The sequence below is a fragment of the Xyrauchen texanus genome, chromosome 50, assembly GCF_025860055.1.
Source record: "Xyrauchen texanus isolate HMW12.3.18 chromosome 50, RBS_HiC_50CHRs, whole genome shotgun sequence".
Classification (NCBI taxonomy): Eukaryota; Metazoa; Chordata; class Actinopteri; order Cypriniformes; family Catostomidae; genus Xyrauchen; species Xyrauchen texanus.
Window position 1 is genome coordinate 21,103,779 of NC_068325.1, and position 26,583 is coordinate 21,130,361.

Genomic DNA, 26,583 nt, shown 5'->3' on the forward strand with positions numbered 1-26,583 from the left:
TCTATAAATGGAGATGATTAAGTACTATAGGTACTCTCACTAGAAGTGGTCGTTAGATATTCATCTGTCCACAGTTAGACAAACTGTCTATAAATGGAGATGATTTAGTACTATAGGTACTCTCTCTAGAAGTGGCCGTTAGATATTCATCTGTCCACAGTTAGACAAACTGTCTATAAATGGAGATGATTTAGTACTATAGGTACTCTCTCTAGAAGTGGCCGTTAGATATTCATCTGTCCACAGTTAGACAAACTGTCTATAAATGGAGGTGATTTAGTACTATAGGTACTCTCTCTAGAAGTGGCCGTTAGATATTCATCTGTCCACAGTTAGACAAACTGTCTATAAATGGAAGTGATTTAGTACTATAGGTACTCTCTCTAGAAGTGGCCGTTAGATATTCATCTGTCCACAGTTAGACAAACTGTCTATAAATGGAGATGATTTAGTACTATAGGTACTCTCACTAGAAGTGGTCGTTAGATATTCATCTGTTCACAGTTAGACAAACTGTCTATAAATGGAGATGATTAAGTACTATAGGTACTCTCACTAGAAGTGGTCGTTAGATATTCATCTGTTCAGTTAGACAAACTGTCTATAAATGGAGGTGATTTAGTACTATAGGTACTCTCTCTAGAAGTGGCCGTTAGATATTCATCTGTCCACAGTTAGACAAACTGTCTATAAATGGAGGTGATTTAGTACTATAGGTACTCTCTCTAGAAGTGGCTGTTCAGCCAAAATGACAAAGGGAACATCGCAGAATGCTTAATGAGGTAAACAAGAACCCTAGAGTCCGACAGATAAAGACTTGAAGGAATCATTGTAACTAGTGAACATCTCCGTTCTTGAGTCTGTTATACAGAAATCATTAAACAGGTATGGTGTACATGGCAGGACATCACGAAGGAAGCCGCTGCTTTCCAACAAAAACACTTCACAACTCTACTTGAAACTGATGGACTGATGAAACTAAGGTTGAAATGTTTGGGAAGAACAAGCATCACTACGTATGGCATAAAAAGGGCCATACCAGTTATTAAATCTAAGAGTTCGCCTACATTTTCCACAGCACTGTGAATGTTTAGTGGGATGTATTCAATAAAGACATGAAACATTATAAGTGTTTGTGTGTTGTTAGCTTAAGCACATTGTGTTTGTTTTATGACCAATTAATGCACAACTAATTCCAAAGGGTTCACATACTTTTTCTTGCCACTTTATATATATATTTATACACTCACACTGTATATGTAAACATTAAAAAAGACTGGCCTTTATTGTGATGGTTAAAGCTTTTAATTAAGTGCTATTAATATGTGAAAGTGCCTAATAGAGCAAAAGTGACGTTAAGTAGCTGTTAATATAAGATGCAGGTCCGTTGCTAATCACTAGCAACATTCAGCCGTAACCTGTTTCACTGAAAATGGAACGCGTTCACGGCATTTAAATGTTAGTAGCATTTCGATCTTTTTTCAGCTCAGATGTAATAATACAAGACACGTTACATCATAAAAGGGGAACAACTACTAATTTTCCATCTCTTTTCCTTCTTTTGACCAACAAAACTATCAAGTCTAATATTTCTCTTTCTCTTTGAGTGATATTTGTACATTTAAAAAAAAAAAAATAATAATATAATATAATAATTTTTTATTTTATTTTTAGGATTACGCTGACTTCGCCAACTTTCAAGCATTTTGAGAATCTTCCTTTTTGTCTTTTTTTGCTTCGCCTTCTCCCTCTCCGTTGTCACTGCCTTCTCTTCGTCTCTTGCGGTTTCGAGCTCCAGATTTGGAGACGGGTAAGGAGCCCATCCCGAGAACTTCGTGGATTTGACGGAAGGCCAGCAGTCGCAATGCGTGCTGAAAGACAGTTTTTACAATAGCGTTGGCGCCAATTCTTACACGATCGAATAAATGGGTACCAAAAAGACAAGCATGAAGTGTGAAATCGTTTTGTACCTGGGCACTCATGGTCACATCCTCTCTGGATTGTTCCGACAAGCTCCCCAGAACATCTGTTTGACCTTTCTCACAAGGGTCAAGAAGACCAGGACCATCTGAGGGTTCAAGAGAGTTGGGTACACTTATGCTGCATTTACACAGTCCACAAATTAGAGACCTTTAATATCAATACAGGTAATAAACACTGGACTGTAAGAAGGCAAGTATATTGCCCTACCTGGTAGGAGGATTCCAGTGGCGATGGATTCCAGAACTCTCCGCAGAGCTTCTCCAGGACTGAGGGGTCCTGACGCACTGCTAATGGCCTTTTCTACCAACAGCTCCATGGCCTTTGAGAAAACAACACTCCTCAGTAAACTGACTGTCATAGGCTAAAGCCGAATACTAAATAAACACAGGCAAAACCAGACATGTAACTGACCCAGTCAGGCATCTTGCCCCAGGTAGGTACACGTTGACACAGGTCACGCAGAATGCGAATAATGATCACACAGGACTGAAGACCGTTAGCCCGAGCCTGTGGACGAAACCCGTTAGTACAGCTATCAACAGCACTTTCTGGCAAGTAACTTCATTAAGAAAGCATCACCACATAAATATAAACAAAAATGGTAATTATGCTCATTGCTAAAACGGCCTAAGCCAGTCTAAGCTTGTATACTTGTTTTATCTGGTCTCCCAACAAGGCCAAGCTGGAGTTCAGCTGGTTTGGATGTTCAGCCAGCTGGTCTCACAGCCTGACCTGCTGATAAGTGCCATAACCCTCCGCAATTATCAAATCAGAAAAGTCTGACTAGCTTGGTGGCCATCAAAGGCTGGTTTAGGGGTATAATATCATAAATAACAACATGTTAAAGTCAGTTTATGTGCTACAATTCAGTGGTGAAATACTGCCCCCTTAAGGTAAGGGAATACTTAGTTTTTCTGAATGCCATTCCGTGCCATTCGATACATTCTGCGTATGTATCGAATGCGTCCTACGAGCCCATATGGACGCATTCGATACATACGCACTATGACTGCTTTTTGATACTCTTTTAGAACAGTCAACGGCAGGCTCATATGACGATGACACAGTATGTGTGGGCTGTCAAACTTGCATAGTAAGCACTGTGTGTGAGACATAGTGGCAAACGGAACATTTGGCAAAGTATACTTTGGACTTTGCCCTAGCCATGTTGAATGTGGTAGTTCGAAACCTATTTTTACCTGAAACCATTTAGCATGACGGAGAGCCGCTAGATACTCGAGGCACTTGGTCCTGTTGAGAACATCTGGAGGGTCCTTTTCTGGAACTGCAAGAACACACGTATAGGACTTCAGCACTGAATTTTACTAAGAAGAACTCGCTTTTATAAAACGTGGATTGTGGATTGAACAGCACAACTGAGAAGATTCATCTGAGTTCAAGTTTTTGAGAACTTGTGGCTCTAGGACATGTAATGTGATCACATCATAACAAAGGGACAACGAGGGGGGTTTCTGCTAGTCCAGGTTCCTAAAAAATTATTACAATGATGGATCAAGTTATGCAAGGGATGTAGATGGAAAATATTACATATTGATGAACTGTTTGGGTGTGTTGATGCAGGGGTTAATGATCAACAAACCCAACCAGTAAAAGACTTGTGGACTGTGGAGAACCAGGTTTTGTTGGCTTATTTATGAAATATAAAACAAATAGTTTCATTCTCAGAGAGAAATAAAGTGAAAGCCTTCACAATGACCTTGCAAGCCAGAATTAGTTTTCCCGAATAAAAAAGTTATTTGAGGCTGTTGTTCAAAACACTTTAGGATGACAGGACCAATTTTGCTCAGCCACGTACAAACAGCAGCTAAATACTGTTGTCATTCTACTTCTGAGTGTTCAATTATGCTCTGTTCACACTGGAGCTAAAGGCAGACTTCATACGAAATGGAAGAACGAATGGGTGTGATGTAACTTGGAACTAAATCTGGCCAAAAGATTGTGCTTGTTTTCTGTCTTTTGAGGTTGAGTCCGAGTTGTCTTTTGAGGTCGAGTCCGAGTCAAGTCAGAAGTCTTTTCAGGTCGAGTCCGAGTCAAGTCAGAAGTCTTTTCAGGTCAAGTCAGAGTCAAGTCAGAAGTCTTTTCAGGTCGAGTCCGAGTCAAGACAGAAGTCTTTTCAGATCGAGTCCGAGTCAAGACAGAAGTCTTTTTAGGTCGAGTCCGAGTCAAGTCAGAAGTCTTTTGAGGTCGAGTCCGAGTCAAGTCAGAAGTTTTTCAGGTCGAGTCCGAGTCAAGTCAGAAGTCTTTTCAGATCGAGTCAGAGTCTCAAGTCTTTTCAGGTCGAGTCCGAGTCTCAAGTCAAGTCCGAGTCAAGTCAGAAGTCTTTTGAGGTCGAGTCCGATTCAAGTCAGAAGTCTTTTCAGGTCGAGTCCGAGTCAAGACAGAAGTCTTTTCAGGTCGAGTCAGAGTCAAGTCAGAAGTCTTTTGAGGTCGAGTCCGAGTCAAGTCAGAAGTTTTTCAGGTCGAGTCCGAGTCAAGTCAGAAGTCTTTTCAGGTCGAGTCCGAGTCTCAAGTCAAGTCAGAAGTCTTTTGAGGTCGAGTCCGATTCAAGTCAGAAGTTTTTTCAGGTCAAGTCCGAGTCAAGTCTGAAGTCTTTTGAGGTCGAGTCCGAGTTTCAAGTCTTTTGAGGTCGGGTCCGAGTCTCAAGTCTTTTGAGGTCGAGTCCGAGTCAAGTCAGAAGTTTTTCAGGTCGAGTCCGAGTCAAGTCAGAAGTCTTTTCAGATCGAGTCAGAGTCTCAAGTCTTTTCAGGTTGAGTCCGAGTCTCAAGTCAAGTCCGAGTCAAGTCAGAAGTCTTTTGAGGTCGAGTCCGATTCAAGTCAGAAGTCTTTTCAGGTCGAGTCCGAGTCAAGACAGAAGTCTTTTCAGGTCGAGTCAGAGTCAAGTCAGAAGTCTTTTGAGGTCGAGTCCGAGTCAAGTCAGAAGTTTTTCAGGTCGAGTCCGAGTCAAGTCAGAAGTCTTTTCAGGTCGAGTCCGAGTCTCAAGTCAAGTCAGAAGTCTTTTGAGGTCGAGTCCGATTCAAGTCAGAAGTCTTTTCAGGTCAAGTCCGAGTCAAGTCTGAAGTCTTTTGAGGTCGAGTCCGAGTTTCAAGTCTTTTGAGGTCGGGTCCGAGTCTCAAGTCTTTTGAGGTTGAGTCCGAGTCAAGTCAGAAGTCTTTTGAGGTTGAGTCCGAGTCAAGTCAGAAGTCTTTTGAGGTCCAGTCCGAGTCTGAAGTCTGTAAAAATGCAACTCGAGTCCGAGTCTCAATCTCCAGTGCCCATCTTCTGTTTACACTGCAGCTACATACAGTTGTCACTCCACTTCTGATGGCTTAATCCTGTTTTGTTCACATTGCATTTAGATGCGGTTGCCACTCCACTCTTTGAGTGCTTAAACACATTCTGTGCACACAGGAGTGACAACACAGTAACACTGACTTCACTTCCAAATACAGAACCGAACAACTAGTTGCCAAATTGCCACTATGGTTATCATCATGTCAAGCACTGCAATTTCAGGAGTGACTCCTGTATTCTGCACACACAGAATGATAAATAAGGGGGATTCACTCCAGGAATAAAATTCGGTTGTCACAGACTACGTTTACACGGACACCAGAAAATGGCTTATTGTGAGAAAGCAGGTTACAGCGAGAACGCAGTGTTCTGGTTTACATGCGCCGTACACTTTACTCTCATATACATGAAGTAAGCAGCTCTCAACAATAATGTAATTTTCCCCACAATGCTTTTGTAAATAACAAACATGGTATCCAAGGAAGACCGAAGTATTTTATTCTCTTTAAATGCTTTATTTCCAGATATTCCAGAGTTGTTGCTGTGTTTGTTTCCTTACATTTCTATCATGACCTGCAGCAGAATTGCAATAGTGGGTTTTTCCTCTTTATGTAAAACTACCGGATTGCATATATATGCGAATGTGAGGGACCGTTGATATTTTACGCTGGTGTTTAAAAATGGGTATCATATAGTGCATGTGCTTTTCCCACCCTACTCTCAGAAATGTTTTGCTGACTTGTTTTTGGGCTTCATCTTATGCCGTTTCTCAGGTCTGTTCCACGCACATGCGCACTCCTCAAAAACCTGTTAGAACGCTGCTTATGTGTTTACATGGCCACATAAACAGCTTTCTCCTGGAGAAACCTACGTGTGTTAAAATGCTTTCTCTTAATCCCTTAAAGTGCATAAGGAAATTGGAGTTCTCGTTTACATGACATTTCAGAACGATGCATTCTGCAAAAACCCTGGAATAATCCGCTTTCTTTAGTGCATGTAAACGTGGTGACAGCGTCCCCATAGCCACAAAATGTGGTTATTTACAGGAGTGACAACCGCATTCTGCAATAGAATTCACTCCCGAAGCATTTTGGCAATTACACCAAATGTGTTGAACTTTGGTATCTGCGTTTATTGTATTCCATATACACACTGGGAACATTTTGATGATTAGTTTCTGCAAATAAATGTGGTTGTCACTCCAAAAACTTTGCATTGTGTAGTGCATCACCTTCATATTTGTGTGAATATCTTAGTCTGGAAAGGCAAGTGGTCAAAGCTCAAAATGTCTAGAGATTTATCAATCTCTCATCCTGAAGTGTTAATGTAGCTCGTGAAAGAAAAATATTACAATATTGCACCATATTGGTAAAGAAAGGTCAGAGATCCTGTTTTTGGTTCTTTAAAACGCTTTTAGAAATCAATGCAAAACTGAGGGCAAACAATGGACTAAACCAAAAAAATGAAAGGGGGGGATAGAAATGGACAGTCCAATTCACTCATGGAAAATTATTTTCTGTATGGGTGTATCCTTAAATTAAGCATTGGCACTCAGGATGTAGCCAAACTTTTTTTAAAACAGGGAAACACATATCGTGCTGCTGACGGGTTCTCTAACCTTTCTCCATGTTGGGGGCGGGGTCTTCACGCATCACTGGTGACGTTAGAGAGATGGTGACCTGCATTTTTGGTTCCTTGCTTGATAAAATGATGATGCTGGATTCTTCAGTGTGCACCTGCACCTCATACTGATCTTCAGAAAAGCTCTGCCGGTTAAAAGGACACGTTGCATTACTACAGAGGAGACAGCGGGGGGGGTACGGGGGCCCAGGTATATGGGACTGTAGATGTAAATTGGTCCTGATAATTCCAGTTGCATGGGTGGTATGGCAGTATAAGTAATTTTATATCGTGTTAAGGGTATTCATCACGATATAGTAATTTGTACAGGACATTTAACCATGTTTCATGACTTTTATTAGTTATTTAAGCTTCTTCTTCTTTTTCTTAACTTTGACGCAAACCAAAAGATTACTTCTAAAAAATGAATAATTGGTAATTTTGCGTAAATGCAAAAACAGCTTCATATACCGTTACAAGCAATTTTCGAAATACTAAAAACTAGTTATAAACAGATATATCGGCCAATATCTGGACGTTTCCCAATTATCAGCATTGGCCGATAAATGTGTTTGCTTGTTCGATGAACAGAATTGTAAGTTTAAGTGACTTCTCATATATCTGATTTGCTTTTTTTGAATTGCATCATGTATATCGACATTAATATCAGCCATCCTGTTCTCTAGATATCGTGTGCAGCTGCCATTGAAAATCCCATATCGGTCGTTCACCAATCAAAACACAATAAATCTGAAAACTTTTGTAAAATAGCTGTTATATGCACATTTTTTGTGACTGCACATTAGTAGAATTGTATATGTGGCAAGTTGTGAATGCTCAGCAACTGTAAAAAATTTATAGTTACACCGCGCTTACACTGGACCTGCGCAAATCGTTACCGTTATTGTCGTCTACAATGGAAGCACCCATCGGCAACACACTTTAGAGAGTATGCTATAGTTTCCTGCTTGGTCTTCCGATTGTTTTTCCAATTGCGCTGTGGATATACCATGGTAAAAATGGAATCTTCTACCATTGTACATTACAATATAGATAACATTATACCGTCATATCACACACAGCCCTAAATCCCAGTGTGAAAACTGGGAAAACTCAGCCTTCTTTCCAATCTGAATAACAGTGCATGGGAACGTTGAATAGACATGTCCATTAGTTAATGGTCACGGGGTATATAGTGTTTCTATAAACGTAATGTAAACCCCAGTCTCGCTCTGTAGGATTCAGGTGTCATAACCAGGCAGTGAAACTAAAGATCAGTTATAGAGTCATGGACTAGACAGTAGCAGTTCAATAAAGATATTTTGATACGATTTAGATGGCCTTGTTAAACATAACCCAGCTGTATTTGAGATACTGAGAAACATTAACCACAAACTCATCATGTGGTCATGTGGGTGATTTCATCCATGTTTTAAACTGTAAACATTATTCTGTACACACCAAGATACACACATCTGGCAAAGCAAAGGATCACAGCAGACGCTGGACATCTTACCGCTAGTTGTTTGGGCAGCTGTTCCGCGACGTTTTTCAGCAACAATACAGTTGGTTTCCTGGCCGCAAGAAGGATGAGTTGGACGTTGCGGTCACCGCGCAGAAGAAGACCTTTAGCGAGGCTTCCCACACGCATCACTCCTTTCAGAACACGAGCCTGAGGCTCCGAGCTGCTCGAGGAAAAGCACACAAAAATAAACGTCTTGCTAGTAGCCAGAAAACTAACGCTAGGAAAAATGTAGAGCTCTCACGGTTTGTCTGTGATGTCGTCTGAGGTGGACGCCGCCTCCTCCAGCAGCGAATCAGACACCAGCTTGAGAGCGCGCTCAGAATGCGACACGATTCGCTGCACGGCCTGAAGTTCCTCCTCCATGGGGTAGATGGCGGAATGTTTGGCCATGATGTGGCGGTCATCGGGTGAGTCCGGCCTCCGAACCGGCTAAAAAGAGAAATGACGAGTGAAGGCTTAACCAGAATTACTGGTACACAACTAGCATCTTATACGGCAAACACAGTTTGTAAGACGGTGTTTAACACATCAGAGATGAGTTGTCTTCACTGTGTACGGCCAGAAATGTACATGATGTACGCATGCCAACGCGGGGCCCGGTTATTCACACTTAACATCGGTTCTTGCGTTACTGTGGTGGTAAAAACTCTTAAGGGTCTGACTTCAACCTAGCAAGATTCTGTACAGAATAGTCGCTTATCCAGTATCGGGCCAGTTCGAGTCAGGGCTATAAACTGGCAAGCTGGGGCCAAAAGCCTCGGACCTGGAGCCAAGAGACCAAAATCAATCTGCGTTCCCACTATCAGGTCAATAACCCCAAAGCGGTGCCCTAAAACCATTCTACGCCATTCTAGCGCCACTGTCACACACTGTGCCCATTTCACAAGCAAGAGGGAAGCTCAAGCTGAGGTATCACGTTATCTAGTTATCTAGAATATCGAGATTATATCTAATGTAAACATTAGCTAGCAAGATAAGTTAGCATTGACAACTCACCGACTGTAACTGCCATGATGTCCCGAGTGGTCTCTCCACTAACAGCAGCACGATGTCCCAGCACACCATCTACGAACGTTCACGAACCACGGAAAGTAATTTCTTTGGGATTGCTTTGTCCGTGTGTTTTAATGGATTTGTACTGTGCCCGTATTTTCTTACACCTGTACTGATTTGCGCTGGATACATAAACTCCACCTTAGACATTGAACCCGCCTCAATCCCCAGTTGGCCTTGTTTGGCCAAAGGGTAATCGGCGGGCCAAAGGCCATTGGCCACAAGAAAGCCACAAGGTGGCACGATGAAGCCCCGGAAGTTACAATAGGAACGCAACTGGTCCTGGCACGCACTAGCATGCCCTCATTTGGCCCGATAGTGGAAATGCGGCTAATGTTGCTCCACCATTACAAGAGAAAACTCACCATTATATACAAGGCACCTCTTTGTGGCAACGCTGAGAATGCAACACGTGTGTTACAAATAGCCATCGGACACATTTTAGATCTAAAATCGAGCTTAGGTACTTGGGTAGAGTAAGTTTTGGGCTACAAGCGCTAATGGTTTGAAACTTGTAGACTGTAGGGAATAGCGAGGATTGCTGTCATTGCTTGTTCTTACCAGTAGGGGGGGCACGGGCACGCTGGGCCGGCCCATGAGAGGGGGCGGGGCCATTCTATATTTCTGCCCCTCCCCCCAGTATAACTGATCCTCCTCCAGCCTCCTCCAGTACAGGTCCTCCTCGTACCTCCTGCGGGAGAACAATTTAAAACAATCCAGATATAAAAACTTTTTTTTCCATAGACAGAAATATTCCGAACAATTTCAACACTGAAACAGTGAGAATGCCGGTTACCTCATTTCCATGTGCCAGCGCTGCTCGTCCTCTTGTTGTCTCTTCAGCACAGATTTCTGTTTCTGTTTCCGCAGTTTGACTTCTAGAAGTTTACGAGCTCGATTACTGAGCTTGATCTCCACTGGGAGGTCTGGATTCACTTTTTTCTGAAACATATGAAAGCGACATGCATTTATGATATATTCACTATGATTTTGCAAAGAGGTCATTGACAAATAAGGTTGTCCAAGGTGACTAAAATGGGAAATCTTGTATAAATCTAGTTTAAAACGTGTGTCAAGTTCATACAAATTTTATCTTTTGGTTTCATACATTTTTGAGTCTTTTATAAAAATAAATACAATAATTAAATTACTTTAAAAATGTAATGTGGTATAACCAATCACGTGAAGGTATTTGAGTACTTGTGCCTTGAATACATTAGAGTGTGCGCAACTTAATCATTAATTTCAACTTAATTTCAGAAAAGTTCTTCCTTTAAAGAATTATTAATAAAAGATTATTATTATATCATTCAGCACAACTCATGCCAACATTCATTTTACAATAATGAGAGTTTGGATGTTTTTTCTGTCTCCGGACAGTTACACCACATGACTATTTATTTATTTATTTTTTACTTTAAGCCCCAGAAATATATCAAAATGACAAAATGACTAAAAATATCAAAATATCTGATATTGATACGGAGGCTCTAAAAACGTCTCCAATGCAACTTTGGAGGTGTGCTTGGGGTCATTGTCCATTTGGAAGACCCATTTGCGACCAAGCTTTAAGTTCATGGCTGATGTCTTGAGATGTTGCTTCAATACAGCCACATCATTTTCCTTCCTCATGATGTCATCTATTTTGGGAAGTGCACCCGTCCTTCCTGCAGCAAACACCCCCACAACATGATGCTGCACCCCCATGCTTCACGGTTGGGATGGTGTTTTTCAGCTTACAAGCCTCACCCTTTTTCCTCCAAACATAACGATGGTCATTATGGCCAAACAGTTCAATATTTGTTTCATCAGACCAGAGGACATTTCTCCAAAAAGTAAGATGTTTGTCCCCATGTGCACTTGCAAACTGTAGTCTGGCTTGTTTATGCTGGTATTGGAGCAGTGGCTTCTTCCTTGTTGAGCAGCCTTTCAGGTTATGTCACTATAAGACTCGTTTTGCTGTGGATCTAGATACTCGTCCAACTGTTTCCTAGCATCTACACAAGGTCCTTTGCTGTTGTTCTAGGATTGATTTGCACTTTTCACACCAAACTACGTTCATCTCTATGAGACAGAATGCGTCTCTTTCCTGAGCGGTATGATGGCTGTGTGGTCACATGGTGTTTATACTTGCGTACTTTTGTTTAGTACAGATGAACGTGGCACCTCCAGGCCTTTGGAATTAGGCCTTAAAATACAAGCACAGGTACACCTCCAATAAGCCTATCAGAAGCTAATAGGCTAATTGCCTAAAGGTTGACATAATTTCCTAGAATTTTCCAAGCTGCTTAAAGGCACAGTTAACTTAGCGTATGTAAACTTCTGCCCCACTGAAATTGTGATTATAGTCAACTGAAAGTGAAGCAATTGGTCTGTAAACCATTGTTGGAAAAATTACTCATGTCATGCACAAAATAGATGTCCTAAACAACTTGCCAAAACTATAATTTGCTCATATGAAATCTGTGGAGTTTTTAAAAAATGAATTTTAATAACTTCAGACGTTTAAATGTATGTAAAGATCTGACTTCAACTGTATATATTTTAACTATATCTCCTACCCCTAACTGCAACAATAGGCTCAATAAATCATATCCACAATGACTTCTGGACAACAATATAAATGAGATTACATTTATATTCTAGGTTACATATAATTACATACTTTTTATTAAACAGAGGGTATTACCTTATACTGCAGCCTGTGTCTGCGGCCCTTCAGGTGCATGTCTTTAGCGTTGGGGTCGTTAAAACTGCATTCACACAGTTTGCAGTGGAAGCGAATCACCTTACCATCATCATTACGAACCTGAGAAGCAAACACACACACACACACACACACACACACACACTTAATGAAAAAGCTGCTTTATTCTACATATGGTGCGCCGCCATGTTGAGACCACACAACCGACCGATTGTTCACGTTCTCTATAATCGCCATTTTAAACATGTCTATTAATAAAAACATACTGTATTCTATTTGTACTATTTCTATCTGTTTAAGAGTTAAGTAGTCATAATATTTCCACAGTGCAGAATGCTTAACTCATACATTAATTGTGCTTAAATGTACCATCGTTTTGAAATGATGCTGGTCTCACCTCTTCTACATAATCGTGTCCCACAGGCTGAATGTCTCCCTGAGGTCCTGTACTGTCACCATCCTCATCATCACTCATCGGGTCCATCTTCATCATGAGTGGCTTCACCTCCTCAATCTTTACAGGAGCTGCTGAAGATGTTTTAGTCGCTACAGAGAAAAAGACATTCAGTTTCAATTAGCCAATGCCAATTTAAGCCTTCATGGACTGTATTGAGGACTAATTTCTGAGTTGATACGTACTTAATGATTTAAACGCTTCGTGTTTCTGCAACGACGGCAAACATGAATGGGCCAAGAATGGTCTTTGAGTTGTTGTCGTGGCTTTATCTGAGATATGACTGTAATGTGTATAATGAGATGTTTTATGTGGGTTATGAGAGTGATACACTAAATATAAAACATCCACGCTCAACTCACCACACGCCCCACCGAGAGCGAGAACCACATTATAGCGACCACGAGGATGTTACCCCATGTGACTCCCTAGCAACCAGGCCAATTTGGTTGCTAAGGAGACCTGACTGGAGTCACTCAGCACACCCTGTATTCAAACTCACGACTCCAGATGTGATAGTCAGCACCAATACTCGCTGAGATACCCAGAAAACCATTCTTAACCCTACTAGACTTTTCGGTCATTTTTGACCGATTTCATTTTTTGTTTCCTCAATCTGAGTGGATCAAAACTTGCTGACTTGATTTAGATATGCAATCTGAGCAAGTGGTCATAAAAAAAATGCGACACCTTGGCTGTTAGCGACCACAGGAAATTAATAAGCATTTTCTTTTTTATATGCATTGAATACAAACTATATATCAGCCACCATGCTGAACAAACACACAGAGAAATGAAGAGGGGCGACTATGAAACATCCAGAGTGCAAAAGATTCTCTCACACACACACACACTCACACAAAGAGAGAAAGAAATTAATGGGTGTCACACACACACGTGCACACACTCACACACACACGTGCACACACTCACACAAACGTGCACACACTCACACAAACGTGCACACACTCACACAAACGTGCACACACACACACACACAAAGAGAGAGAGAAATGAATGGGTGTCACACACACACAAACGTGCACACGCACGCACACACTCACATGCACGCACGCGCACACACTCACATGCACGCACGCACACACACACGCACAAACAGAGAGAGAAATGAATGGGTGTCACACACACACACAAACGTGCACACACACACACACAAACGTGCACACGCACGCACACACTCACATGCACGCACGCACACACACTCACATGCACGCACGCACACACACACACGCACAAACAGAGAGAGAAATGAATGGGTGTCACACACACACACACACACTCACATGCACGCACACACACGCACACGCACACACACACACACACACACACACACACACACACACACAAAGAGAGAGAGAAATGAATGGGTGTCACACACACACACAAACGTGCACACACTAAAAAACACACACTCACACTTACACAAAGATAGAAATGAATGGGTGTCACACACACACACAAACGTACACACACACACACACACACTCACACAAAGAGAGAGAGAAATGAATGGGTGTCACACACACAAACACGCACACATCAAAGAGATCAAAGAACAAAAGTCTGACCCCAGTATATGTGGTTAGGTGCCTTCCAGATAAAACACTGCACCTTTGTGTTACGGAAACAAAGAAACTTTCCCACAGCTCTGAGTTATAAATGTGGCCTCTTGGGCATCGCTCTCAGTTCATTCTGTGCCAGCATCATGGCGAAACGCTTTCCTGTTCATGTGACCCTGCAACAGTCCAACACTGCAGCCACTGGCTATTATTGGCACAACATGATTTTCAAGTCCTGTTATTTCTCTTTGTCCTCACCAGATGGCAGCAATCTGCCCATATACATGAAACAGTCTCATATTTTCTTTATGTTCAAACTTACAGAAGTGTAAATTTTTACTGTAGTGAAGTTGCTAATTTGCATATGTAAATGATTATGAAATTGAGAAATTAGCATGTAAATAAGATCAAAATAACCTAAAATCCTAAAAGAAGTGCAGAATTGTATTGTTACTACTTCAGGGAAGTTAGTGATATAACATTTATTAAGAAACAAAGAGTCCAAAATAAATGAAATCCCAATAATAATAAGAAAAAATTAAGATTGGCTGCATAATGCGCAACTTTTAACTATAAGCAAGCCAGAAACACACCGGGGACTTTTATTATGAAATGAGGCAGACTTGGCTCTGTTGCAATGCTCTATACTTAAGTATTGACCAAATTAAACTTTTTATAGCCTATATATATATATATATTCACCAGATGATGGGTTTTGTATATACACATACAAGATATGATTGGAGACACGATAAATGCGCTGACGAGGCACGTTTCCTTATAGTTTTCATTGTATGCCCTCATTTTAATTTAGACAATTGCCCGGTTGCTAGGGAGGGTAGAGTCACATGGGGTAACCTCCTCGTGGTCACTATAATGTGGTTCTCGCTCTCGGTGGGGCGTGTGGTGAGTTGTGCGTGGATGCCGCGGAGAATAGCGTGAAGCCTCCGCACGCGCTACGTCTCCATGGAAACGCGCTCAACAAGTCACGTGATAAGATGCGCGGATTGACGGTCTCAGACGTGGAGGCAACTGAGATTCGTCCTCCGCCACCCGGATTGAGGCGAGTCACTACGCCACCACGAGGACTTCGAGCGCATTGGGAATTGGGCGTTCCAAATTTGGGAGAAAAGAGGAGAAAATCCGAAAAAAATATATATATATATTTGTAACTATTGGCATCGATTTTTACCGATAACCGATAGTGCCAAAATTCGACTATCGGCACAGATTAATCATAAAACCGATATATCACTCTACCTCTGTTATGTACTGTAAAATGCAGCAAATGCAAACAAATAAAAAAAATTTCGCTAATGATAATTAATTTCTTTGTTATTAATTAGTAAAAACTTTCTTCGTAAATGCGAATTAATGTCAGTGTAAATCATCCGTAAAAAAATCTTAAAATTGTCACAAATGCAAAAAATCTTTGTAATTCGTAAACGCAAATTAGTGTCAGTGTAAATTTTCCATAAAAACATGCTTATGTAAATTTGCACAAATTGATGTCGTAGTAATAAATTGTCGGAATGCACAAACTTCTGTGCAAACAAAAAAATGTATCTGTAAAATGTTGCAAATAAGAACAAATTTCTCACAATTTGCGACAATTCATCAAGAACTGCGTTGTGAGGTATATACATTTAAATTCTCATTTTCATAAACGAGACCCGGTAAAGTCACTTACCAGTAACGGTGACTTTAACAGGGGCGGGTTTTTTCACAGGAGGTGGCGTGGCTTTGGAAGGAGTTGCCACTGGCGTCTTTCGCAGCACAGCAGTCGGGGTTGGAGCTGTTGCCGTGGCAGCCGCTGTTTTGCCAGTCGTCATCGTTGTGGTAACAGAGGCAGAGCTTACGAAAACTGGCTCTGTGGAAGGTATAGGTTTGCCAAGCTTGGTGTGTAACTTCACCACCTGAGAAAGTTGAAAGACACTTGCATTTGATGGCAAATGAGACAAGGTTTCATTTCATTAGTTTAAGTCAACGTGAAATCTAAATTGACCCCATTTACTTTCTTAATAGTCGTTCATGGTGGGGCACAAATCAACAGTGCACGTTGTTCCAAATGGGGGAAAAAAAGGTTTGCATTCATAATCTTTTTTAATTGTAAACAACTGAAATCATGAAAACAACAAATATTTGACAGACCTTTTGGTGCTTGGCTCCGCGGATGTGTGCGGCATAAGCATCCGTGCCGGTGCACGAGACGTCACACAACTCACAGCGCAGCTGTGTCTGGATGCCGCGAGGCCCGTTGGTCACCTGACTTCCGCTCTTCTGCGCCGCTTCTTTCTTCTTGTGCTTCTGACCATCCAGGTGCTCTCGATATGTCTGCAGGTGGGCGGAGGAACAGGCATCCATGTAAGAGGAAGGTTACAATCAATTCTCCAACTATTCTAAACGTTCCGCATAGATTCATAAAGGTTTATTTGCACGACTACTCACCGCTTCAAAATTAAAGTGGATGCAATGAAGAAAAACCATGATGTTTTCTCTCCCAATTTGGAACGCCCAATTCCCAATGCGCTCTAAGTCCTCGTGGTGGAGTAGTGACTCGCCTTAATCCAGGTGGCGGAGAACGAATCTCAGTTGCCTCCGCGTCTGAGACCGTCAATCCGTGCATCTCATCACGTGGCTTGTTGAGCGCGTTGCCATGGAGACGTAGCGCGTGTGGAGGCTTCACGCTATTCTCCACGGCATCCACGCACAACTCACCACACGCCCCACCGAGAGCGAGAACCACATTATAGCGACCACGAGGTGGTTACCCCATGTGACTCTACCCTCCCTAGCAACCAGGCCAATTTGGTTGCTTAGGAGACCTGTCTGGAGTCACTCAGCACGCCCTGGATTCAAACTCACGACTCCAGGGATGGTAGCCAGCGTCTTTACCACTGAGCTACCAAGGCCCTCTTTATATTGTATTTTTAAGGATTAAGGCATGTCAGTGTGACCTAGCATAACGTGTCCATGTTAGCATCTGATTGATACAACCAGATTGTTAAAACTCCCACAAATAAAACAGTTCACATCCATAATCTTGCCTACAGCAAATAAAATTACATTTAAGATAATGTAAAAGATAATTGGTTAATACTCACCTGTGGCCCAGCGCAGCTTATCTTGCAGATATCACAGTAGTGCAGCTGTGGTTGTTTTGGTGGGCCTTTGGGTTTCTGGATCTTGCTCTGGTGGAACATGGGCTTCTTGTAGGTGTTCACAATGGGACTGGAGACTACACTGCTCCTGGCGTTGCTCCAGGACGAGTTGCTGAGCGGTTTGGGTGCTTGTTGTGTTTGCTGCTGTTGGGGAGGCTGCTGCGGTTGCGGCTGGGCTAGCTGTGCAGGCTGGAAGTACGACGGTGTGGACGTGTAAATGCTGGAGTCATAGCTGGAATAGCTAAGAACAGCTGCAGCAACAAAGAAAGTTACACCATTAGACGATACACAGGCGAAACTTGGCAGATAATGTGGAGTATGCATCTAAAACGAGGATTGGACAAAATTCTGAATTTAACAAATGGTTCCGTTTCAATTCATGAGTGTAAATTTCAACTGAATTGGACACGCCCACAGCGTGTTGAGATATTTTGTTTTCCCTTTTTCCCTCCAATTTTGAACGCCCAATTCCCAATGCCCTATAAGGCCTTGTGGTGGCGTAGTGATTCGTCTCAATCCGGGTGGTGGAGGACGAATCTCAGTTGCCTCCACGTCTGAGACCGTCAATCCTCGCATCTTATCACGTGGCTTGTTGTCGCGTTACCGTGGAGATGTAGCACGTGTGGAGGCTTCACGCTATTCTTCGCAGCATCCATGCACAACTCACCACACGCCCCACCGAGAGCGAGAACCACATTATGCAACCACGAGGAGATTACCCCATGTGACTCTAGCCTCCCTAGCAACCGGGCCAATTTGGCTGCTTGGGAGACCTGACTGGAGTCAAGGGTGTTGAGGTATTAAGAAAATGTCTGAATTGCAATTCAAATAAATTCGGCACAGTCACACTGAACGGACCACAACCCCGTCTAAAACGAAGACGCTCTTACCAGAGTAAGATGTAGCCGCTGTAGAGTTGAAAGTAGAACTGGGTGTGTAAGTGGATATGGGGGTTGGAGGTTGCTGAACGCTGGTTGACGTGGGGTAGATTGAGTAGCTTGAGGACACTGAACCAGGAGCAGGTGGCGGTTTCAGAGTTGCAACCTGTCTTTGAACCGGAGGCTGACTGTACGCCGTGCTCGCAGGAGTGTAGCCACTTTTCAGGCCTGAAATAGCAAAGATGCTTTCAGTTAAAAATGAAAACATTTCCAACACAAGCCGGAAACAGACCAACCTTAACTCACGAGTTCAGTGGTACATATAGTCTTGAAGCGCATTAAGGTAAACATATTTGGCAAGCTGTCCATAGCGGAGCGGCTCGAGCACAGGACTAAAGCAAGTAATGGAAAATCAATTTTAAAATAATTGGTACGGGCGATATTAAATATCGTCGCTGTCTGATAAAAGGCACATATCTCCAAATATTTATATTTCAAGTGCATTGAAAAACTCTCATAAACAACTTTACAGAATGACATAATTAGTCACCTTTAGGACCATACACATCTGCTCGTGAACTGTTCGATATTTTAATTAGACTTGGATTTCTGTTGGCGAATGTGGACGTTTACGGTTTTCTTATCATGGGTTCCCAATGGCGCATGTTCAGTCAAAGACTCGAATCTAACCGTTAGCGTTCCCAGAGATCTTAGTTGGTAGGTTATCGATTGCTAGAGAATTTATTTTTGGATATAATCTGAGCTTTCACGTTTTATTTTAGATCGAAATTAGTTTTATGACTAGGGTTTCTAGTCCGGTTGTTGAGTGGACAGTTCGGTTTTGAGACGCGGTGTCCAGGTCCAACGCATCAGAATAAGCGGTCACTCGCAGTTTCACGAAGAGGGAAATCTGGCAGGACATGCACGGTTTTGATGGACTCTTCTCAAGGCCAATGGAGATCCTTGTTAAACAAAGAGCCTGATTAAACATATTTTCATTGGTCATTTTGATGCGCAATTCAAACAGTAGGAAGCGGTCATTCGGCGTATTGCACTAACAGTTGTGCCATGGCTCCGACTTGGAAAAAATATAGAAGATGGAATCAAACTTGGGCAAATAACAGAGGGCTGTTATTGTTACTTCTGACACATACCTGATTGGAAGTAGGCCTCAGTTGCGGTTCGTTGCGCAGGTGTGATGCTCGTTTGAAAGTACTGCTTGTTCTCGTAACTGCTGACTGCTGGTGGTTGCCCGTAAGTATAATTCTCCTGTATAGTCTATATATAAAATAAAACATGAAGTACTGTATTATAATCACATATTATCACATGAATGTGTGTATAAATACATAAAAGGAAATCTGAATATTTAGTTGTACATACAAAACTGACCGGTTCGGGTAACACCTGGTAACTTTGAGGGGTGGTCGTCGGTTGCTGGGAAGGTTCGGGCTGGCGATAGGCGTAGTTCGGGGCAGCAATGGGCTGGTAGGTGGGGTAGGGGGCGGTCACTGCAGGCCGAACAGGTTGGGCAGTAGCTGCAGGGTATGAGGCTGTGACAGCGTGGGCCACTCCAGGAGCGGGCTGAACGTTATAGCTGCCTGTGGTTGGGTGGGAATACGCAGGGGGCGGCGGCTGGGTGCTGCATTGTATAACATTACAAATCATTACATTTATTATTTTAATGTATATGCGGTTTGTATGCACCCTCACCAAAAAGCACTGTGGCGGTAACATTGTACAGAGATGGTTAGACTAGGTGAAATACAGGTCGACCAATATCTTTTTATTTTTAAAGGCTGAAGCGGATTTTATCAACAGAACTGATCGCTTACAGAATACTGATAAACATATGGAAAAAATAACAGCAAATGACACAAGCAAAATTTAAAGTTTACTCATTCAAAGTTCACTACAACATTGGAAAAAATGTGCATCAAATCAGCGGATTAATTATAGAGTTATACATGTTCCACAATTCTGTGCGTAAAATTATCTGCATGCACAAGATGATATATTGAGCACACAAACAATTCTGCTCAGGCAAGATTATACCTTCTTGCACGTGCTTAAACTCTTTTGTAAAGCAGTGTATCTTCTTGCAAAGATAAATTTAATTTGAGCAAACAAATCAATTTTCCACTTGAATAGTTTATTTGAATGTGAATTCTGAAATTTTGCTTCCTCCTACCCAATCTGCATGCAAAATAACATCATCATGCGCGTGCAGAATTTTTTGTGGGCTCAAAATATCACATTGCACATGCAAAATAACTTTGGTGCCCTCAAAATATCATCTTGCGCATGCAAAACATATTTGCACGCTCAAACTATCATCTTGCGCATGCAGAACATATTTGCACACTCAAAATATCATCTTGCGCATGCAGAACATATTTGCACGCTCAAAATATCATCTTGCGCATGCAGAACATATTTGCACACTCAAAATATCATCTTGCGCATGCAGAACATATTTGCACGCTCAAAATATCATCTTGCGCGGGCAGAACATATTTGCACGCTCAAACTATCATCTTGCGCATGCAGAATTTTTTGTGCACTCAAAATATCACATTGCACATGCAAAATAACTTTGGTGCCCTCAAAATATCATCTTGCGTGTGCAGAACGTATTTGCACGCTCAAAATATCATCTTGCGCATGCAGAACATATTTGCACACTCAAAATATCATCTTGCGCATGCAGAACATATTTGCACGCTCAAAATATCATCTTGCGCATGCAGAACATATTTGCACGCTCAAAATATCATCTTGCGCATGCAGAACATATTTGCACGCTCAAAATATCATCTTGCGCGGGCAGAACATATTTGCATGCTCAAAATATCATCTTGCGCGGGCAGAACATATTTGCACGCTCAAAATATCATCTTGCGCGGGCAGAACATATTTGCACACTCAAAATATCATCTTGCGCATGCAGAACATATTTGCACACTCAAAATATCATCTTGCGCATGCAGAACATATTTGCACACTCAAAATATCATCTTGCGCATGCAGAACATATTTGCACGCTCAAAATATCATCTTGCGCGGGCAGAACATATTTGCACACTCAAAATATCATCTTGCGCGGGCAGAACATATTTGCACGCTCAAAATATCATCTTGCGCATGCAGAACATATTTGCACCCTCAAACTATCATCTTGCGCATGCAGAACTTTTTGTGCGCTCAAAATATCACATTGCACATGCAAAATAACTTTGGTGCCCTCAAAATATCATCTTGCGTGTGCAGAACGTATTTGCACGCTCAAAATATCATCTTGCGCATGCAGAACATATTTGCACGCTCAAAATATCATCTTGCGCATGCAGAACATATTTGCACACTCAAAATATCATCTTGCGCATGCAGAACATATTTGCACACTCAAAATATCATCTTGCGCATGCAGAACATATTTGCACGCTCAAAATATCATCTTGCGCATGCAGAACATATTTGCACACTCAAAATATCATCTTGCGCGGGCAGAACATATTTGCACGCTCAAAATATCATCTTGCGCGGGCAGAACATATTTGCACACTCAAAATATCATCTTGCGCGGGCAGAACATATTTGCACGCTCAAAATATCATCTTGCGCGGGCAGAACATATTTGCACACTCAAAATATCATCTTGCGCATGCAGAACATATTTGCACGCTCAAAATATCATCTTGCGCGGGCAGAACATATTTGCACACTCAAAATATCATCTTATGCATGCAGAACATATTTGCATACTCAAAATATCATCTTAGCGATGCAGAACATATTTGCACGCTCAAAATATCATCTTGCGCATGCAGAACATATTTGCACGCTCAAAATATCATCTTGCGCGGGCAGAACATATTTGCACCCTCAAACTATCATCTTGCGCATGCAGAATTTTTTGTGCGCTCAAAATATCACATTGCACATGCAAAATAACTTTGGTGCCCTCAAAATATCATCTTGCGTGTGCAGAACGTATTTGCACGCTAAAAAACTATCATCTTGCACGTGCAGAACGTATTTGCACGCTCAAAATATCATCTTGCGCGGGCAGAACATATTTGCACGCTCAAACTATCATCTTGCGCATGCAGAATTTTTTGTGCGCTCAAAATATCACATTGCAAAATAACTTTGGTGCCCTCAAAATATCATCTTGCGTGTGCAGAACGTATTTGCACGCTCAAAATATCATCTTGCGCATGCAGAACATATTTGCACGCTCAAAATATCATCTTGCGCATGCAGAACATATTTTCACGCTCAAAATATCATCTTGCGCATGCAGAACATATTTGCATGCTCAAAATATCATCTTGCGCGGGCAGAACATATTTGCACGCTCAAAATATCATCTTGCGCGGGCAGAACATATTTGCACGCTCAAAATATCATCTTGCGCGGGCAGAACATATTTGCACGCTCAAAATATCATCTTGCGCGGGCAGAACATATTTGCACGCTCAAACTATCATCTTGCGCATGCAGAATGTTTTGTGCGCTCAAAATATCACATTGCACATGCAAAATAACTTTGGTGCCCTCAAAATATCATCTTGCGTGTGCAGAACGTATTTGCACGCTAAAAAACTATCATCTTGCACGTGCAGAACGTATTTGCACGCTCAAAATATCATCTTGCGCATGCAGAACATATTTGCACGCTCAAAATATCATCTTGCGCGGGCAGAACATATTTGCACGCTCAAACTATCATCTTGCGCATGCAGAATTTTTTGTGCACTCAAAATATCACATTGCACATGCAAAATAACTTTGGTGCCCTCAAAATATCATCTTGCACGTGCAGAACGTATCTGCACGCTCAAAATATCATCTTGCGCATGCAGAACATATTTGCACGCTCAAAATATCATCTTGCGCGTGCAGAACATATTTGCACGCTCAAAATATCATCTTGCGCGTGCAGAACATATTTGCACACTCAAAATATCATCTTGCGCGGGCAGAACATATTTGCACGCTCAAAATATCATCTTGCGCATGCAGAACATATTTGCACGCTCAAAATATCATCTTGCGCGGGCAGAACATATTTGCACGCTCAAAATATCATCTTGCGCGGGCAGAACATATTTGCACGCTCAAAATATCATCTTGCGCATGCAGAACATATTTGCACGCTCAAAATATCATCTTGCGCTGGCAGAACATATTTGCACGCTCAAAATATCATCTTGCGCTGGCAGAACATATTTGCACGCTCAAAATATCATCTTGCGCTGGCAGAACATATTTGCACGCTCAAAATATCATCTTGCGCGGGCAGAACATATTTGCACACTCAAAATATCATCTTGCGCATGCAGAACATATTTGCACGCTCAAAATATCATCTTGCGCTGGCAGAACATATTTGCACGCTCAAAATATCATCTTGCGCATGCAGAACATATTTGCACGCTCAAAATATCATCTTGCGCGGGCAGAACATATTTGCACGCTCAAAATATCATCTTGCGCGGGCAGAACATATTTGCACGCTCAAAATATCATCTTGCGCGGGCAGAACATATTTGCACACTCAAAATATCATCTTGCGCATGCAGAACATATTTGCACGCTCAAAATATCATCTTGCGCGGGCAGAACATATTTGCACGCTCAAAATATCATCTTGCGCATGCAGAACATATTTGCACGCTCAAAATATCATCTTGCGCGGGCAGAACATATTTGCACGCTCAAAATATCATCTTGCGCGGGCAGAACATATTTGCACGCTCAAAATATCATCTTGCGCGGGCAGAACATATTTGCACACTCAAAATATCATCTTGCGCATGCAGAACATATTTGCACGCTCAAAATATCATCTTGCGCGGGCAGAATTTTTTGTGCGCTCAAAATATCACATTGCACATGCAAAATAACTTTGGTGCCCTCAAAATATCATCTTGCGTGTGCAGAACATATCTGCACACTCAAAATATCATCTTGCGCATGCAGAACATATCTGCACGCTCAAAATATCATCTTGCGCGTGCAGAACATATTTGCACGCTCAAAATATCATCTTGCGCATGCAGAACATATTTGCACACTCAAAATATCATCTTGCGCATGCAGAACATATCTGCACGCTCAAAATATCATCTTGCGCGTGCAGAACATATTTGCACGCTCAAAATATCATCTTGCACATGCAGAATTTTTTGTGCGCTCAAAATATCATTTTGCACGAGTATAACTCCATTATTAATCGGCCTACCATTATTTTCGATACTAATACTGTGGTACATTTATATATTGTACTAAATGCTTACTACATTCATACATCGCGATTTTACCATGGTACTCCAATTGACTTCAAACAATACTATGGTATTATTATGGTACATTGAAGGTGTTTGATTTACAGTGGTATTTACAAGGTTCTTCAAGACACTTAAAATGAATAATATGATACTGTCCAACATGGTAAACATGGTACATTTCATTAATGCACAACTCTAACCTCGTGTCGTTTGATCCCTTTCACACACACCTGAAACAGTTTGGTGATCCATAATATCATACAAACAACTACATACATCAATAAATAAATAACAGCCGCTCTTGGTTTCATCATTGGCCACAGACACAGGAAGAATTGAGGCAATGGCCTTCAGCAACTTATAGGTTATAAACCCATCAGACTGTCATCACTCAGTCTCTGCTGTTAATAACTCAAGCATACATGCATGTTTATGTTTATTCATGTTTATATCGCACCTGTACTGCGGTCCGGCGGCTGCAGAAGCTGCATGTGTAAATCCATAATAATTACTGGCCGCCATCATAGAAACTTCAGCAGCAAAGCGGCTCCAGTGGTCACGTGGCTGTGACGTGTGGCTGTGACGTATGTCTGTTTGTCACGTGTCCTCCACCTTCCCGCTCCGAGGCCCGCTAGCACAAGCAATAATAACAATAGCCTATGGTTCAACCAAAATTTGCATTAAACAATTATTTGTGGGTTTTCTCATAGGATACAGTGAAAAACATTTAAAGTAATGTGATATTAAAAATACATTTAGATTATAATATTCTACTGAAAGTGTTTCATTTTTTGGGGTTGTTTTGCAGTGAAAAATGCAATTACATGTAATATTTTAGTGTATGATAACAGAATATGCAGTTAGCAAGAAAGAAAGAAATAATTACACACAAAAATAGCATTATTTATATACTAAAATACATTAAAAATATTGGAAGATTCTTAATTATCTTTGTTTTTAAATGTTCTGTCACAGACAATGAAAAAAAAACGTAGTTTCTTTGACTTAGATTAAGTTTAAAATAGATGTACAATAAATATGTCAACTAAAAACCACAAATGAGGATTCCGTAAATAGGCCTGTTGTAATTATTTCATTGAATGATAATTAAATCTGGTATATGACCACATAGCCTACAAACAAATACAATTAGAGTTCATATATTTGTGCATTTATTTACACATATAATTCCATAAGTTACATATACGAAAATGCCATTTTTGTCATATTTTGAAATATACTGTATGTATAAGTCACCTTTTATATCAGTAAAAAACATTTATGAACATTTACTTTCATAAAGTGTTCAGCATAGCCATTTTCAGATTCGTAGCACTTCAAATTCAAATCACATTATATTACACAACTAATGGGGATTTTAAGTGAATATTAGGGATTCTTTGTGTAAATGCGGGTTTTTGTGTCTCATTCGCAGCACTCAGTGTGATGATGTATGTGTGCTGTCTGCGGTACGCAAAAGTTTAGACAAAGATTTTGAGTTTGCAAGAATTCTTGCGATCGCAAAATCCTGGAGGGACTGGTTTTAGATGCCGTTCACATCACCGTTTTTCAGTGTCTCGCGCCAATAGCGAAAACATTTAGGTCAAGTTTTAAAACGGCGTCTCGAAACAGCTTTTTGGCAACTTCAAAATTCACATTTGGGTTATGACTGTCACAGCAAACCCCTAAACATTCCCCTAATATTACTGTATGGTTCCCATTTGGTTATATTTTTGGGAACCATCAACTAAAGTTCCCAGAACGTTGCATAAAGGTTTTGTTTGACAACCTTAAAGGGATAGTTCACCCAAAAAAGAAAATTCTCTCCTAATTTACTCACCCTCATCCGTGAGAAAAGACCAAATTATACCAAAGTCTTCTTGACTTGATTACACTTCCTACTGCTTGACGCATGCGCACAGCCGCTAGATGGCGCTATAGGAAGTGTAATCGAGCTTCAAATCATGATAGTGCTTACAGACTGCAATGACAAGGTGTACAGTGAAAAATAAGTTATATTTTGGTCTGTTCTCAC

At 41.3% G+C, this 26,583-nt stretch overlaps 1 protein-coding gene across 2 annotated transcripts; it reads right to left on the bottom strand.

The window, feature by feature from the left end:
• Positions 1–1,691: 1,691 nt before the first annotated feature.
• Positions 1,692–25,113, bottom strand: LOC127641026 (zinc finger RNA-binding protein-like). Of its 2 annotated transcripts, none has more exons than XM_052123766.1 (19): positions 25,006–25,113; positions 19,645–19,894; positions 19,407–19,530; positions 18,265–18,480; positions 17,318–17,625; positions 16,365–16,547; positions 15,904–16,129; positions 12,577–12,725; positions 12,162–12,281; positions 10,269–10,414; positions 10,034–10,163; positions 8,661–8,848; positions 8,411–8,579; positions 6,893–7,040; positions 3,183–3,268; positions 2,395–2,490; positions 2,191–2,302; positions 1,971–2,068; positions 1,692–1,871 (listed from the first exon to the last, which is right to left on the bottom strand). In XM_052123766.1, exons 1-19 carry the CDS (start codon positions 25,071–25,073, stop codon positions 1,698–1,700), a joined length of 2,991 nt encoding a protein of 996 aa, XP_051979726.1. In that variant the 5' UTR covers positions 25,074–25,113; the 3' UTR covers positions 1,692–1,697. The 2 variants fall into 2 exon arrangements, with proteins under 2 accessions (XP_051979726.1, XP_051979724.1); XM_052123764.1 differs by having other exon boundaries at positions 19,636–19,894.
• Between the last annotated feature and the right edge of the window lie 1,470 nt (positions 25,114–26,583).